Source organism: Onychomys torridus, chromosome 8, assembly GCF_903995425.1.
Source record: "Onychomys torridus chromosome 8, mOncTor1.1, whole genome shotgun sequence".
NCBI classification, from domain to species: Eukaryota; Metazoa; Chordata; class Mammalia; order Rodentia; family Cricetidae; genus Onychomys; species Onychomys torridus.
This window is the reverse complement of record NC_050450.1, coordinates 62,298,624-62,313,094: the sequence shown is the minus strand read 5'-3', so window position 1 is coordinate 62,313,094 and position 14,471 is coordinate 62,298,624. Positions and strand designations below refer to the sequence as shown.

The window sequence follows — 14,471 nt, the reverse complement described above, 5'->3', positions numbered from 1 at the left end:
TAGCCTCTTTTTATTTATTGTTGTTACATATATCTGCACATAAATATGGAAATACAACCTGCTGGACCATTTGGTGGTGTTGTGTGTACATGATTTGAAGGATGGCCATATGGTGTTGGATGACCAATTAGAGAACATCTCCTAGGGGAAGACTAAGGGCTTTCCACACAGGCATTTTATTTATTTTTATTGAAAAAAAACTTTTATACAATATATTCTGATCATGGTTTCCCCTTCCCTAACTCCTCCCCAGTCATCCAAATCCACAGCCTTTTTTTCTCTCTCATTAGAAAAACGACAGGCATTGAAAAAAATAAAGTAAAATGAAATAAAACTAGGATAGGACAAAACAAAGAGAAAACAGTAAAACCACATACAGACTCACAGACACACACATTTGTACACAGAGAAACTCTATAAAAACATAAAACCAGAAACCATATATAAGTATAAAGCCTGAATACAACAAAATGAAACAAAAAAACAAAAAAACATCCAAAAATACCCATTGAGTTTATTTTCTGTTGGCCACCCACTGCTGGTCATGTGACTTAGCTTTAAGTTACATAGCTATTTTAGATGTGTATCTATCAAAGTGTACCTTCTGTACTTTGACAGAAATACAGTGGCATCTGGAGATGACAGACTAAGGAAATAAATTTGAGATGAACACTTAGCACAATGCAAAGGTAGTATCTTTCAGTACTTGAAGTTAGTGACAGCTGATTTGCCAGTGATGGAGCAAATAGAAAGAGGATAATTATTCTTAAGCCAAATTTCAAGTGAATCAGAAATAGATATATAGAACTAAGACTTCACACGAGAGTGTGAAAATCGTACTATATAATATTTTAATAGAAAACTCCTTTCCAAGGACTACTAGAGAAAAACACCTTGGAAAATAAGAGAAACTTCTTTTTCTACCCCAAATTTAAAAGTAAGAGAAAAGTAGACAACCAATGGAGAGAAATGCCATCAACCAGATAAAGTGACAACATCCTTAATAGGAAAAAGAAAGGAAAACAACTTAAGGCAAAGGTGTTGCCCAAATAACACATGAAAGGAACAGTAGCTGATAAACATAAAGAAAGGGTTTACTCCACCAATACACACAGTAATTCAGCTTAAAACAGTAAAATCTCACATTTTTAGCTACGAGAGTGATAAACATCTGAAAGCAAAATTCAAGCACCAGGGACACTGAAGAAGCAGTAATGCTCCCATTTTCTCTGGGGAGCTTAGAGTAGAAGAATGCCTTCCACAGTTTGGCAGTTTCCACCCAATTATAAAATGTTCATAACCTTTGAGCTAATATACTCATTTCTGAGAATGTATCCATAGGAAAGTAGGACACCATTGCAAAATATTATGGTCAAGACATAAAATTGAAGCAGTGTTATTTAAATCAAGAATAAACTGAAAACAACCCAATGTCCACCAAAAGCAAATTATTAATGTACATTGTTCTAAAAGTGTTACAAGTCATGTCAAGTGTGGTGATGGTGCACACTGATAGTCTCAACACTTAAGAGGTTGAGGCAGAAGGATCACAGCAAATTTAAGGCCAGCCTGAGCAACATGGAGAGACCCTGCTTCAAATTAAAATGGAAAACAGAAAAGCAATACAAGTCCTTATGTGAAATGCTGAGTCCATAGCACATTTAAGTGAAGACAATTAGACAAGTTTAGGTCACTTATTTATTATATACACTGCTAGGCTGTGCATAGACAGTATCTAGAATAACAACTTTAACTGCTTTGATAGAGAAGGTTCCAGAACCACAGGAAACCTTCAAATTTTGTTACTTAGACACCTTCAAGTAGGTATCTATTATTTTAGTAGTGAGTTTTTGGAAAAGCAAATCAAGTCAACATTGACATTGTTAGGAAGATTTTTTTCAAAGGTAGTTTTTTTAGGCATGTTTTAGGAAATATGAAAATACATTCAAGTCAAGTCAAGAAATCATCTAGAATAAATACACAAAGCAATGAACAAGGCTTTATTAATTTTAGGAATTTGCAATCACCTATATTCAAGACATATATACCTGTTCTTTTTTTAAAAGAAAAGGAAGCATCACATTATTTCAACATATAAGGGAGGAACAACTTACCTAGGGATAACAAATATATTTTAGACCTATCACTATTTACATTTACTTAGACTATACCCTGGGCCACCCTTTAACTCTCTGTAAATTAAGCAACATATAATAGGACTGGATGGCTCATTCCAGATTACACAACTTTAATTTAAATGAATTAACATCCAATATGTAGACATCATCAGTAGAAGTAGTTCACCATTAGCTGACAAATTATTGGTGCTATAAATTCCAAAAGATGATAATTTTAGACTATGACCTTGAAATAAATTAACATGTGAGAAAGGAACTATGAAGCAAGTTGAAGGAAGAAAAATGACTCCACAGAACAGATGCATTTTGAGGGCATGTGCATATAAAGTTGGAAATAGTCTTCATTGAATAGATACATTTGTCAGATGCAGAGTACCAAAGTGGCTGAGGAGTTGGAGTTGTTTTCACAAAATTTAGAAATTGCTGTATATTCTTTGAACACTATACACTAATATTACTGTTTATTTAGATTTAAATGATAATCAAGGAGCATGCAGTGTGTCAGGTCTTAGGTATGCCACACATGAAGTATAGTGCGAAATTCAAGATGCATGATAGACTCCAACTACTGGAACCCTGCATGTGTTACTATTTGAAACTGTGCCTACTATTTGAAAACATACTTTTAATTTTTTTCATTTTTCTTTTCCCCTCTCTTCCATCCTCCCACCCCCTCATATTTTTAATCTTTAGAGTCATTGTCCCAGAGAAAAGTTAGCCATCTTCTTTGAAAACACCCTTCTTAAAGCTCCCTTTATATCCTGATTTCTGAAGCTGTAGATGAAGGGGTTCAGCATAGGGGTCACCACTGTGTACATCACAGCCATGACAGTCTCCTTAACGGTTGAGTTATTAGCTGATGGACATAAGTAGAGACCAATTATTGTCCCATAGAAGAGAGACACCACTGAGAGATGGGAACCACAGGTGGAGAAGGCCTTTCGGATGCTTCTAGAAGAGGGGACCTTGAGGATGGAGGATACTATTCGTGCGTAGGATAAAAATATCAACAGGAATGGCACGATAATGACAAGTCCTCCCAAGATAAATATCATCATTTCATTGATCTGAATGTCAGAGCAGGCCAATTTCAGAAGAGCTGACATGTCACAGAAAAAGTGAGGGATCACGTGGTCATCACAGAAAGAAAGCCGTGCCATGAGCAGAGTGTGTGACAAAGAGATGATTGTGGTCAGTAGCCATGAGAGTGCCACCAGGCAGAGACACAGCTTGGTGCTCATGATGCTAGCATAGTGCAGGGGGAAGCAGATGGCCACATAGCGGTCATAGGCCATGGCCACAAGGAGGAAGCTCTCAAGATCTGCAAAAAGTAGGAAAAAGTACATTTGTGCCAGGCAGCCTGCATAAGGGATGGATGGTACTTGGCTCTGCATATTCTGTAGTAATTTGGGAATGGTGACAGAGGAGAAGCAGAGGTCAGAAAAGGACAAATTACTGAGAAACAGGTACATGGGAGTGTGGAGATGAGAGTCCAGTTGAATGAGGGCAATGATGAGGAGGTTTCCCAGGATGGTGGTGAGGTACATGACCAGGAACAGGGCATAGAACAGGTCTTGCTGGAGTGGTTCAATGGGCAAGCCCAGAAGGAGGAACTCCAAGACAACAGATTGATTTCCTCTTTCCATGTTGACTTCTTAACCTTTTCAAACTTAAGAATGATTTGTATAAATATACAAAAATATACACAATGCAGAACTTTAAGGAAGACATTTTAAAAACTAAATCTAACACCTCTGAGTCATAGAAGATTACTTCATTACTTTGTATTCTTCCAAGTACCTAATAAATTGTAAATTCAACAATACTGATTTTTATAAGAACATTCTTCTGACAATATACTTGTTATCTCAGCTACTTGGAAAGCTGAAACAGGAGGATCTGGAGGCCTAGAAACTTAATGAAACCCTCCTCAATCTAAAATTTAAAAGGACTATGGCTGGACACGGTCAAAAAGACAAAGCGACAGCCTACAGAATGGGAAAAGGTCTTCACCAACCCAACATCTGACAGAGGGCTGATATCCAGAATATATAAAGAACTCAAGAAATTATACATCAAAATGCCCAACAGTCCAAGTCCAATTAAGAAATGGGCTATAGAACTAAACAGAGAATTCTCAGCAGAGGAAGTTCAAATGGCTGAAAGACATTTAAGGAATTGCTCAACATCCCTAATTATCTGGGAAATTTAAATCAAAACAACTCTGAGATACCACCTTACCCCTGTCAGAATGGCTAAGATAAAAAACAGAGAAGACAGCTTATGCTGGAGAGGATGTGGAGCAAGGGAAACTCTCGTCCACTGCTGGTGGGAATGCAAGCTTGTACAGCCACTTTGGAAATCAATATGGTGCTTCCTTAGAAAATTGGGAATCCATCTCCCCCAAGACCCAGCTATAGCACTCTTGGGCATATACCCAAGGAACGCTCAATCATACCACAAGGGCATTTGCTCAGCTATGTTCATATCAGCATTGTTTGTAATAGCCAGAATCTGGAAACAACCTAGATGCCCTTCAACTGAAGAATGGATAAAGAAAATATGGTACATATACACAATGGAGTACTACTCAGCAGAGAAAAATAATGACATCATTAGGTTTTCAGGCAAATGGATAGATCTAGAAAAAATCATCCTGAGTGAGGTAACCCAGACTCAGAAGGACAAACATGGTATGTACTCACTCATAGGAGGATTCTAGATGTAAAACAAAGATGACTAGACTGCTACACAACTCCAGGGAGGCTACCTAGAAAACAGGACCCTAGGAAAGTCACAGGGATCACCCAATGACAGGGAAATGGATGAAATCTACATGAACAACCGGGACGACAGTGGGAGTAATGAAGGGCAAGATTTGAAGAAGAAAAGAAAGCTTAGGGGAACAGGAGATCCCAGCTAGATCAAGAACAGAAAGGGAGAACAAGGAATAACAGACCATGATAAATGCTGACCACATGAGAACAGGAATAGGCAGAGTGCTGGAGAGGTCCCCAGAAATCCACAATGATACATCCTCTGTAGACTGCTGGCAATGGTCGAGAGAAAGCCTGATCTGACCTAGTCTGGTGAACAGATGGCCAAACAGCCTAACAGTCGTGCTGGAACTCTCATGCAATACCTAATGGAAGTGGATGCAGAGATACTTGGCCAGGCCCCAGATGGAGCTCCAGGAGTCCAATTGTTGAGAGAGACTGTAAGAGTGTGAATTGTTAAGACCAAGATTGGAAAAGCACAGGGACAAATAGCCAAACGAATGGAAGCACACGAATTATGATCAGGACCTCTGGATAAGTGAGTCAATTGAATAGCTTGAACTGTTTGGGAGGCATCCAGGATGTGGGACCAGGACCTGTCCTTAGTGCATGAGCTGGCTGTTTGGAACCTTGGACTTACACAGGGACACTTTGCTCAGCCTGGAAGGAGGGGACTGGAGCTGCCTGTACTAAATCCACCAGGTTTAAATGAATGCCCAGGGGAGTCTTTTCCCTGGAGGAGATGGGAATGGAGGGGAGGAACTGGGGGGGAGGTGGAGGCGGGTTGGGGGAGTACAGGGGAACCCATGGCTGATGTGTAAAATTAAAACACAAATATAGTAAATAACAAAAAAAAAAAAAAGAGTTTCCAGTGCTGTGTAAAATACTGTGACCAAAAGCAACTTGGGAAGGAAAAGATTTGTTTTGTTTTATACTTCCACATCACCTGGAGGCAGGAACTGATGCACAAGCCATGGAGGAATGCTGCTTACTGGATTACTTCATCTGCTTTCTTATAGTAGCTAAAACCACCACCCACAAAGAACTGTGACTTCTATATCAATCATCAATCAAAAAATGTTCCACAGACTTGCCTAGAGGCCAGTCTAGTAGAGGCATTTTCTTAATTGAGGTTCTTTCCTCCCAAATGATTCCAGCTGGTGTCAGGTTGACATAAAACTAGCCAACACAGGCTGTGAGTGTAGTTCATCAATAGAATACTTGCTTAGCATGTGCAGTGTACTGTGTTAAATCTTCAGCACTGGATTAAAAAAAAAGTTTTGTAATTGTGCCATGAGCGGAATTGGATGAGAAAGTAGATAAAAATAATATGCAAATCAGAAAACTATTCACCGCTGTTATCCCTCTGGAGTGATGTCACAGTGATGGTGGTGGCAAAATGTTGACAATGGCACTGTGAGTGAGTCTAGAGCAACAATTGTCAAAGCTTGCTCTTTCCCAATACTAGGATATGCATATAAAACACATGACCTTCTTTGCTTTTCACAGCAATCTTATGAGATAGATACAGTTACTCACATTTTAAAGATAAATAAGCAGACATTTATACTCGTTGAGTAATTCACCCAAGATCTCACACCTATTAAACAACAGTCCTGGGTGTTAAGTTCAGATAGTCTCACTTCAGAGCCTTGTTTTCAGCCAGGAGAATGTCTGAGAATGTCTACACATAGCAGGTTGGTATACGCTGCCCAGGGAAAACCTTATAGGTGAGAATAGAGACAACATGATTGGGGGAAGTATAGGTTGTGTTTGTGGTTTTCATTCACACATCTGATGGTTAAAGGAAACTGCATAAGGAATATCCAGCAACACAACCAATTTCACTTGTTCAGAGAACACAAGTGCAAATGATGTGCCATTTTGGTAGAAAAGCACAAAAGAACTAGACTCCATGGAGTATACAATATGAATAGACCAACTCAAGGATCAAGGAATTGGACAAATCCCCAAATTGTCATAATGTGTGGACATGTAGAGAACATCTGTGAGACATTAACCCTTGATGATGATTCTTTTCTCTCTCCCTTTACCTCCCCTACTGAGGTAGCCTGTCATCTCTCTATTCATCGCTTCAGGATACAGACAGGGTAGAAAAACAGAGTCCTTAAGTTTTCTTAGTTTTTGTTTCTCAAACCCTGAAACCCTGAATAAGTGAAAATTTTACTGGAAGGTAAAACAAACAAACAAACAAAAAAAAACAACAACAAACATTTCCTGGCAAAAGTAGAAGGTGAAAAGAAGCATCTTCTAAGGAAGCAAGAAAGAGTCCCTGGCACAAGGGGGCAGATTGAGGGTGAGTCAATGGTCTGTGTGTGATTTCCCTAGTGGGGGGAGTTGGCAATGTCATTAGAAGACATGAAGATAAAACACAAGCTTGATTAACAGGGGGAATAAAGCCTTTCAAAACTACTGTGTTTAATGAACCACAAATCTGACAAATTTAATGAATTGATTTTCATAGGGAGAAAAAAATGTAAGTAATATGTATTGAAGAAACCAGAAGGCAAACAATGTTTCATGTACATCTCTCATTATGTCATGTCCCAATGGGTGCCACTCACTTTCCTTTCCAACAAATTAGAAATGGCATGAAATTATTGAAGGAAAAAAATTATCTCTAATAAAAGTTATTAGGTTGCTAGTAACGGTGGCACATGCCTTTAATCCCAGCACTTGGAAGGCAGAGGTAAGTGGATCTCTGTGAGTTTGAGGCCAGCCTGGTCTAAAAAGCAAGTTCCAGGACAGCCAGGGCTGCACAGAAAAACCCAGTCTCAAAAAACAACAAACAAACCCAAACAATTCCTAGGTCAACAGTAAATGTGTGAAAATTTGCCCAACATTATTATTCATCAGGGAAATGCAAATTAAAATCACTGGAAGATACTATATCTCATCAGAAGAGCTGGAAAAAAATTAAAAATGACGAACGTTAGCAAGAATTTAAAACACTTTCATACCAGTAAAATCTTTTTTTCAGGTTTAGAGACAGGGTTTCTCTGTGGAGCTTTGCGTCTTTCCTGGAACTCACTCTGTAGACCAGGCTGGCCTCGAACTCACCGAGATCCACCTGGCTCTCTGTCTCCCAAGTGCTGGGGCTAAAGGCATGCACTACCACGGCTATTTTTTCTATATAGGACTGGAGAGATGGCTCAGTGGTTAAAAGCACTAGCTACACTTCTAGAGGACACCAGTTCAGTTCCCAGCACTGATATGGCATCTTGCAATTATCTGTAACTAGAGTTCTAGGACATCCAACATGCTCTTCTGGCTTATATGGACACTGTATCCATGTGGTACATAGAATCACATGGAGGCAAAACATCCATACACATACAAATTAATTAAAAATTTAAATATATATTACATTATAATATATAAATATACATTCTATTTGTATCTTATTTTTAGTGACAATGTGAAATACTAAAGACACTTTATTAATTGCAATTCTTAAAATCCAACATCCAGATACCTCTACTTTTACCTGGTTGAGAACACTAATGAGATAAATTAGCAAGTGAGCATTGTGTGTTAAAACAATGGGAACTTGAGCAAAGGTTTTATAGTCACAAAGTTTCTACCTCATAAATTTAAAAATTATTTCTTATGGGAGGCTCAGAGACAGTGGTGCCCTTTGTTAAATCCAATAGCTGGTCAGATCTGGCTAATTTAATATGAAACAGCATCCTTACATGGGTATCTCAGACATCATCCATGGCATTTTATGAGAGTTTTTCAAATATACACTAGAAAAATCTGTCCTATCAATAGTCAATATAATATACATTAGTGTGTTTTCTAAACTGTCAAAATGGGGCTGGAGTATAGCTTAATGGTAGAAAACTTCTCTAGGGTGTGTGAGACCTGAATTTTGCTCACCAGCATCACATACAAACCCATTTTGGGTGGTGTACATGTGTTGGAGAGATGTTAGAAGATTTCAGTTAGGAGGAATGAGTTAGAGAAATCTGCTATAAAGAGTGACTATAGCCAGCAATATATCGTGTTCTTTAAAACTATTCAAAATAGGTATAAAAAACGTTCTCATTACAAAAATGATAACGATGTCAATCAAGGTATATGCTAATTAGCTAGAGTTGTCCACTCTGAAGTGTATATAGCCTCCAGAGCATCATGTTGTCCATGATAAGTGCAAATAGTTATAACCATTAGTTTTATAGCAATGAAATAAATGCATCAGAAAAATTTGGAAGCAATCACAATGGAAAACACTAATTAAACAAGGATGAAATTGGCCATTGGTAATATGAGCAAACCCCAAATGTGAACCATATGCAGAATTTCAATTTATTTTTAGAAATACAAACATATTTTCTCTGGACTTCATAATTATCTTTGTGAAATTCATCCATTTTTGGATACACTTTTAGTTCTTAGTGATATGTTATTTCACTCTATAATATTTTCATTGGTCATATTGTTTTTAGTTAATTTTAATTAGCATGTTTAAAATGCAAAACAAATGAAATAAATTACATTAATGTTTTGTGTAAGCCCATACACAAAAACCATCCATTTCAACCTATAATCAATATTCACATCTGTTTCTAATTCTTCTTTTCAAAATTCAGTGTGCATTGTATACTTATGGCACATCTTCTTCTGAATTAGTCTCTTTTACGTGATCAATAGCAATATGTGCCTTATGGTTACCTTATTAGGACACTATCTGTGGAATAGCTCTCTGTGGAAAACTGATATCTAATTCACATGACATATGAAATGATTTTAAGTATAGCAGTGCTAGAGCACTGAGAAGTTGCCACTGACATGCTACATAGTTGTAGAACTTTTGGACGGTACTGAACTCTTGAGGAGACAATCATAAGGATAACCAGTCCACACACAACAAAGGAGAGTCCCATGATGAAAACAAATGATGTTTTCCCTAAAACTACTAGAAGTTCCTTCAGAAAACAAAAATTGAATCATGGGCCACTGGGAGGTAGAACAGACATCAAACCGAGTCTGAAGGCTGCAGCAGAGTTCTAGAGATGGAGACATGGAACATTAAATCATAGCCCAAACATGGACATCTGGCAATGTGCAACCCAGTGGACAAACTGGAGACTTGGCTGAGTCAGGCACCTAAGGAAGCCAGTTGGGCCAGACTAAAGGAGACAAAACTTTGGCAAAGGCCAGGCCATCATGGACAAAACAATATGAGATTTCTTGATGCAACTATCTATATATAACACTTGTTCTACTTTTTAAAAAGCCATGGTCACTGCATGTCCTCCCTGGAGACTGAGGTGGTGGTGGACCATGGAGTCGTTAACTATAAGCAAATCAAAGGGCCACACAGCCTTGTCCCCTTGACAGTTATCCAGAGCTTCTTTTCCACCAGCTTCACCCGGGAACAGGTAGCATGCAAAACCTGCTATCACCACCTGCCTTCTTGCTGGTGTGCATCTACCTCTCCTACCCCCAAAAGAAGACCCCTATTTATCTATATGCCCACCATCTCATAGTTCTTTAGCCACTTGCCAAAGAAGCTGTGAGGAAGGAAATGACTAGTCTACTCCAGCCCAAGTGCCACTTAGACACACAGGGTCTACTCAAACTGCAGAAAGACATTAAGGACTCAGCTCATGGTAATTTAGGTAGGAGAATCTCCTTTACCATTTATAGACACTAAACTTTCCAAATCTTTGTGTCTGATTCTTTATTAGGATATATTTGCTTTTATTTTGTGTGTGGATGTTTTACCTGCATTTATGTCCATGACCACATGCACACTAGTGCCCTTGGAGGCCAAAGGGAGCATTAGTTCCCCTGAAACTGGAGTTACAGATGTTTGTGAGCTACCACGTAGGTGCTGGGAATCAAACTTGGGTCCTCTAGAAGAATATCAAATGTTCTTAACTACTGAGCCATCTTTCAGCCCTGTATCCAATTCTTGACAATGAAACCACTGGACAAATGGTTGCTCCACATCTTTACCTCTTAAGAATGTATCACCAGGAAGGGTCTGAGATGCCTTCAGTTGATAAAGTACTTGCCGCACAAGGATGAGGCCCTGAGTTTGAATTCCAAACATAGGCATAAAAAGCTGTGTGTGGCCACACATCTGTAAAACCAGATCATTAGGGTGGAGACTAGGGATCTCAGAGCTTGGTGATCACTAGCCTAGCTGAAACAGAGAGCTTCCATGTCAGTGAAAAGACTGGACCAGAAAATACCATGGAGAGCAATTGAGGAGGGCACCTCAAGCCCCTACATTCATACACATAGGCATACACTCCCATAAATATGCATACCTACACATGAGCGGGTACACTTATATATACCACACACAAATAAACACTTAAAACATAAATATAAAATAATTCATGATAAGGAAATATTAGAGGAGTAGGAGTAAGGAGTAAGGGAATACAATGGAGAGAGACATCCTATGTTATCAAGGATCATGTTATGATATACACAGCACTTCAGTGATGGGTTCTTTAAATCCACTCTGCTTCTACCAACATCATTCTGATGAAAAAATATCAAAACTTACCTCACAATGCCATCCTGTCTACAGAGACACTATGTTGTTGCATTTGGAAGATTCACTGCCATCACTACTAGGTTCTGTAACATGGACACAGTAGTTTTCTAAATGAGTTCTCATCCATACCCACTGAATGAGCTCCAAACCTTGGTATTAGAGAGAAGATGTGAGAATCCAAATGACAGTGAGAATTTGAGATTATTCCTAAACATACTAAAATTAGGAGGGGGCTGGAGAGATGGCTCGGTGGTTAAGAGCACTGGCTGTTCTTCCAGAGGACCTGGGTTCAATCCCCAGCAACCACATGGCAGCTTACAACTGTCTGTAACTCCAGTTTCAGGGGATCTAGCATTCTCACACAAGCATAGATGCAGGCAAAACATCAATGCACATAAGCTAAAAATAAATAAATTTTGAAAAAAATAAAATTAAGAGGGCTTAATGGATAGTGATTAAAAACTAGCTTTGTGTAAAGGACCTCCCAGGATGATCTCCTACAAACTTTCTTCCTAGACCTCAATTTTAAGTTTTCAGAGACCCTTAAGAGTCAGGCTCCATTAACTACTGGGTTATGATCTTAGAATATTGAGGGAGTTTACTGGCTTACACTCAAATTTCAATGACTTTTACAGATCATTTTTCAGAACTGTGGGTTTAGAACATCTAATTTGCAAAGAATAAATTATTGAAAATCTGTCATAGATTGCTTTCTATAAAAATCTCTGATAATGCCCAATAACACATGAAAAAAATATAATACGGATAGTGGTGGAAAATAAGGCTGGTGGCTTCTAAATTATCCTACAGAATTGTCCTTTAGAATGATTGACATGATATCTATGAAAGGGGATTTTAGAATGGCTACCTCTTCTGAATCCCATGCCAGCTTACCCAACTGGTCTGATTGTGGGTCCATCCAGACCCTGCTCTGTCTCCTACTTCCACATGGTGCATTTCCAGCTGGAGTTTCTACAATTGTCTTCTCATTCCTCACTTCTACAGGGCCCAGACTCTTGGGATCCCCAAATCCCATGGAAACTCATTAGGTAACACATTGAGTATTTCCCCACTCTCTTACTGCTGTACCATTCTAAACCATATATCTGAATAAATTATATTTACAGCAAGGGTTCCAGATTCATTAAAAGCCTGATATCTTCATGAAAGCTTCACTTAGACATCATGGTCATTGTTGATAATTCTCTTTTTTAACTTTTGCAGTACATGGACACATAGATATTGAAAGCAATATGGCTTTCAAATCTTAAGCATCACACTAAAAGCTACTGAAATGTATAAATGAGCAAATTGTGTGCTAGGTGAATAATTTATCAATAAAAATTCATTTAAAAAGTTATTAGAATTAGCCGGGCAGTGGTGGCACATGTCTTTAATCCCAGCACTTGGGAGGCAGAGGCAGGTGGGTCTTTGAGAGTTCAAGGCTAGCCTGGTCTACAAAGCGAGTTCCAGGAAGGCACAAAGCTACACAGAGAAACCTTGTCTCAAAAAACAAAAACAAAAACAAAAGTTATTAGAATCAAACACAATACCACTTGATACTTCGCCTTGTGTTATTCAGTGGACACACACACACACACACACACACACACACACACACACACATATTATCATCTGCAAATAGTGAAAGTTTGACTTCTTCCATTCCAATTTTTATCCCCCTGATCTCTTTTGTTGTCTTATTGCTCTGGCTAGAACTTTGAGTACTATATTGAATAGATATGAGAAGAGTGGACAGCCTTGTCTTGTTCCCAATTTTAGTGGAATTGCTTCAAGTTCCTCTCCATTTAATTTGATGTTGGCTGTTGGCTTGCTGTAAATTTCCTTTATTATGTTTTGGTATCTTCCTTGTATTCCTGATCTCTTCAAGACCTTTATCATGAAGGGGTGTTGGATTTTGTCAAAGGCTTTTCAGCATCAAATGAGCTGATAATGTGTTTTTTTCCTTTCAGTTTGTTTATGATAGATTACAATGACAGATTTTTGTATGTTGAACCATCTCTGCATTTCTGGGATGAAGCCTACTTGATCATGATGGATGATTTTTTTTTTTTGATGTGTTCTTGGAGTAGGTTTGCCAATATTTTATCAAGTATTTTTGCATCAAAGTTCATGAGGGAGATGGTCTGTAATTCTCTTTTTTTGTTGCATCTTTGTGTTGTTTGGGTGTCAGGGTAACTGTAGCTTCATAGAAAGAGTTTGGCAATGTTCCCTCTGTTTCTATTGTGTGGAGCAATTTGAGGAGTATTGGTATTAGCTCTTCTTTGAAATTCTGGTAGAATTCTGCACTGAAACCCTGTGGTACAGGGCTTTTCATGGTTGGGAGATTTTAATGATTGCTTTTATTTCCATAGGAGTTATAGGTTTATTTAAATTGGTCTTGATTTAATTTGATTATATGGTACCTATCCATAAAATTATCCATTTCTTTTAGATTTTCCAATTTTGTGGATCACATGTTTTGGAAGCATGACCTAATGATATTCTGGATTTCTTTGTTGTCAGTTGTTATGTCTCCCTTTTCATTTCTGATTTTGTTAATTTGGATATTCTCTGTCTTTTAAATAGTTTAGATAAGGGTATGCCTGTCTTGTTGATTTTCTAAAAGAACCAAGTCTTTGTATTGATTCTTTGTATTGCTCTCTTTGTTTCTATTTTATTGACTTTAGCTCTAAATTTGATTATTTCCTGGCATCTTCTCCTCCTGGATGAGTGTGCTTCTTTTTCTTCTAGATCTTTCAGGTGTGTTGTTAAGTTGCTAGTGTGAGATTTCTCCAAATTCTTTATGTAGGTATTTAGAGCTATGAACTTTCCTCTTAGTACTGCTTTCATAGTGTTTCATAAGTTTAAATATGTTGTACATTCATTTAAATTGAATTCTAGGAAGTTTTTCATTTCTTTCTTATTTCTTCCTTGATCCAGTGGTGATTCAGTTGAGCATTATTCAGTTTCCATGAGTTTGTAGGATTTGTGTAATTTGTGTTGTTGTTGAAT

At 38.1% G+C, this 14,471-nt stretch overlaps 1 protein-coding gene across 1 annotated transcript; it reads right to left on the bottom strand.

Moving 5' to 3' along the window:
• Nucleotides 1-2,833: 2,833 nt before the first annotated feature.
• On the bottom strand, nt 2,834-3,784 carry LOC118588703 (olfactory receptor-like protein DTMT). Its single transcript, XM_036195255.1, has one exon. It carries the CDS (start codon nt 3,782-3,784, stop codon nt 2,834-2,836), a length of 951 nt encoding a protein of 316 aa, XP_036051148.1.
• Between the last annotated feature and the right edge of the window lie 10,687 nt (nt 3,785-14,471).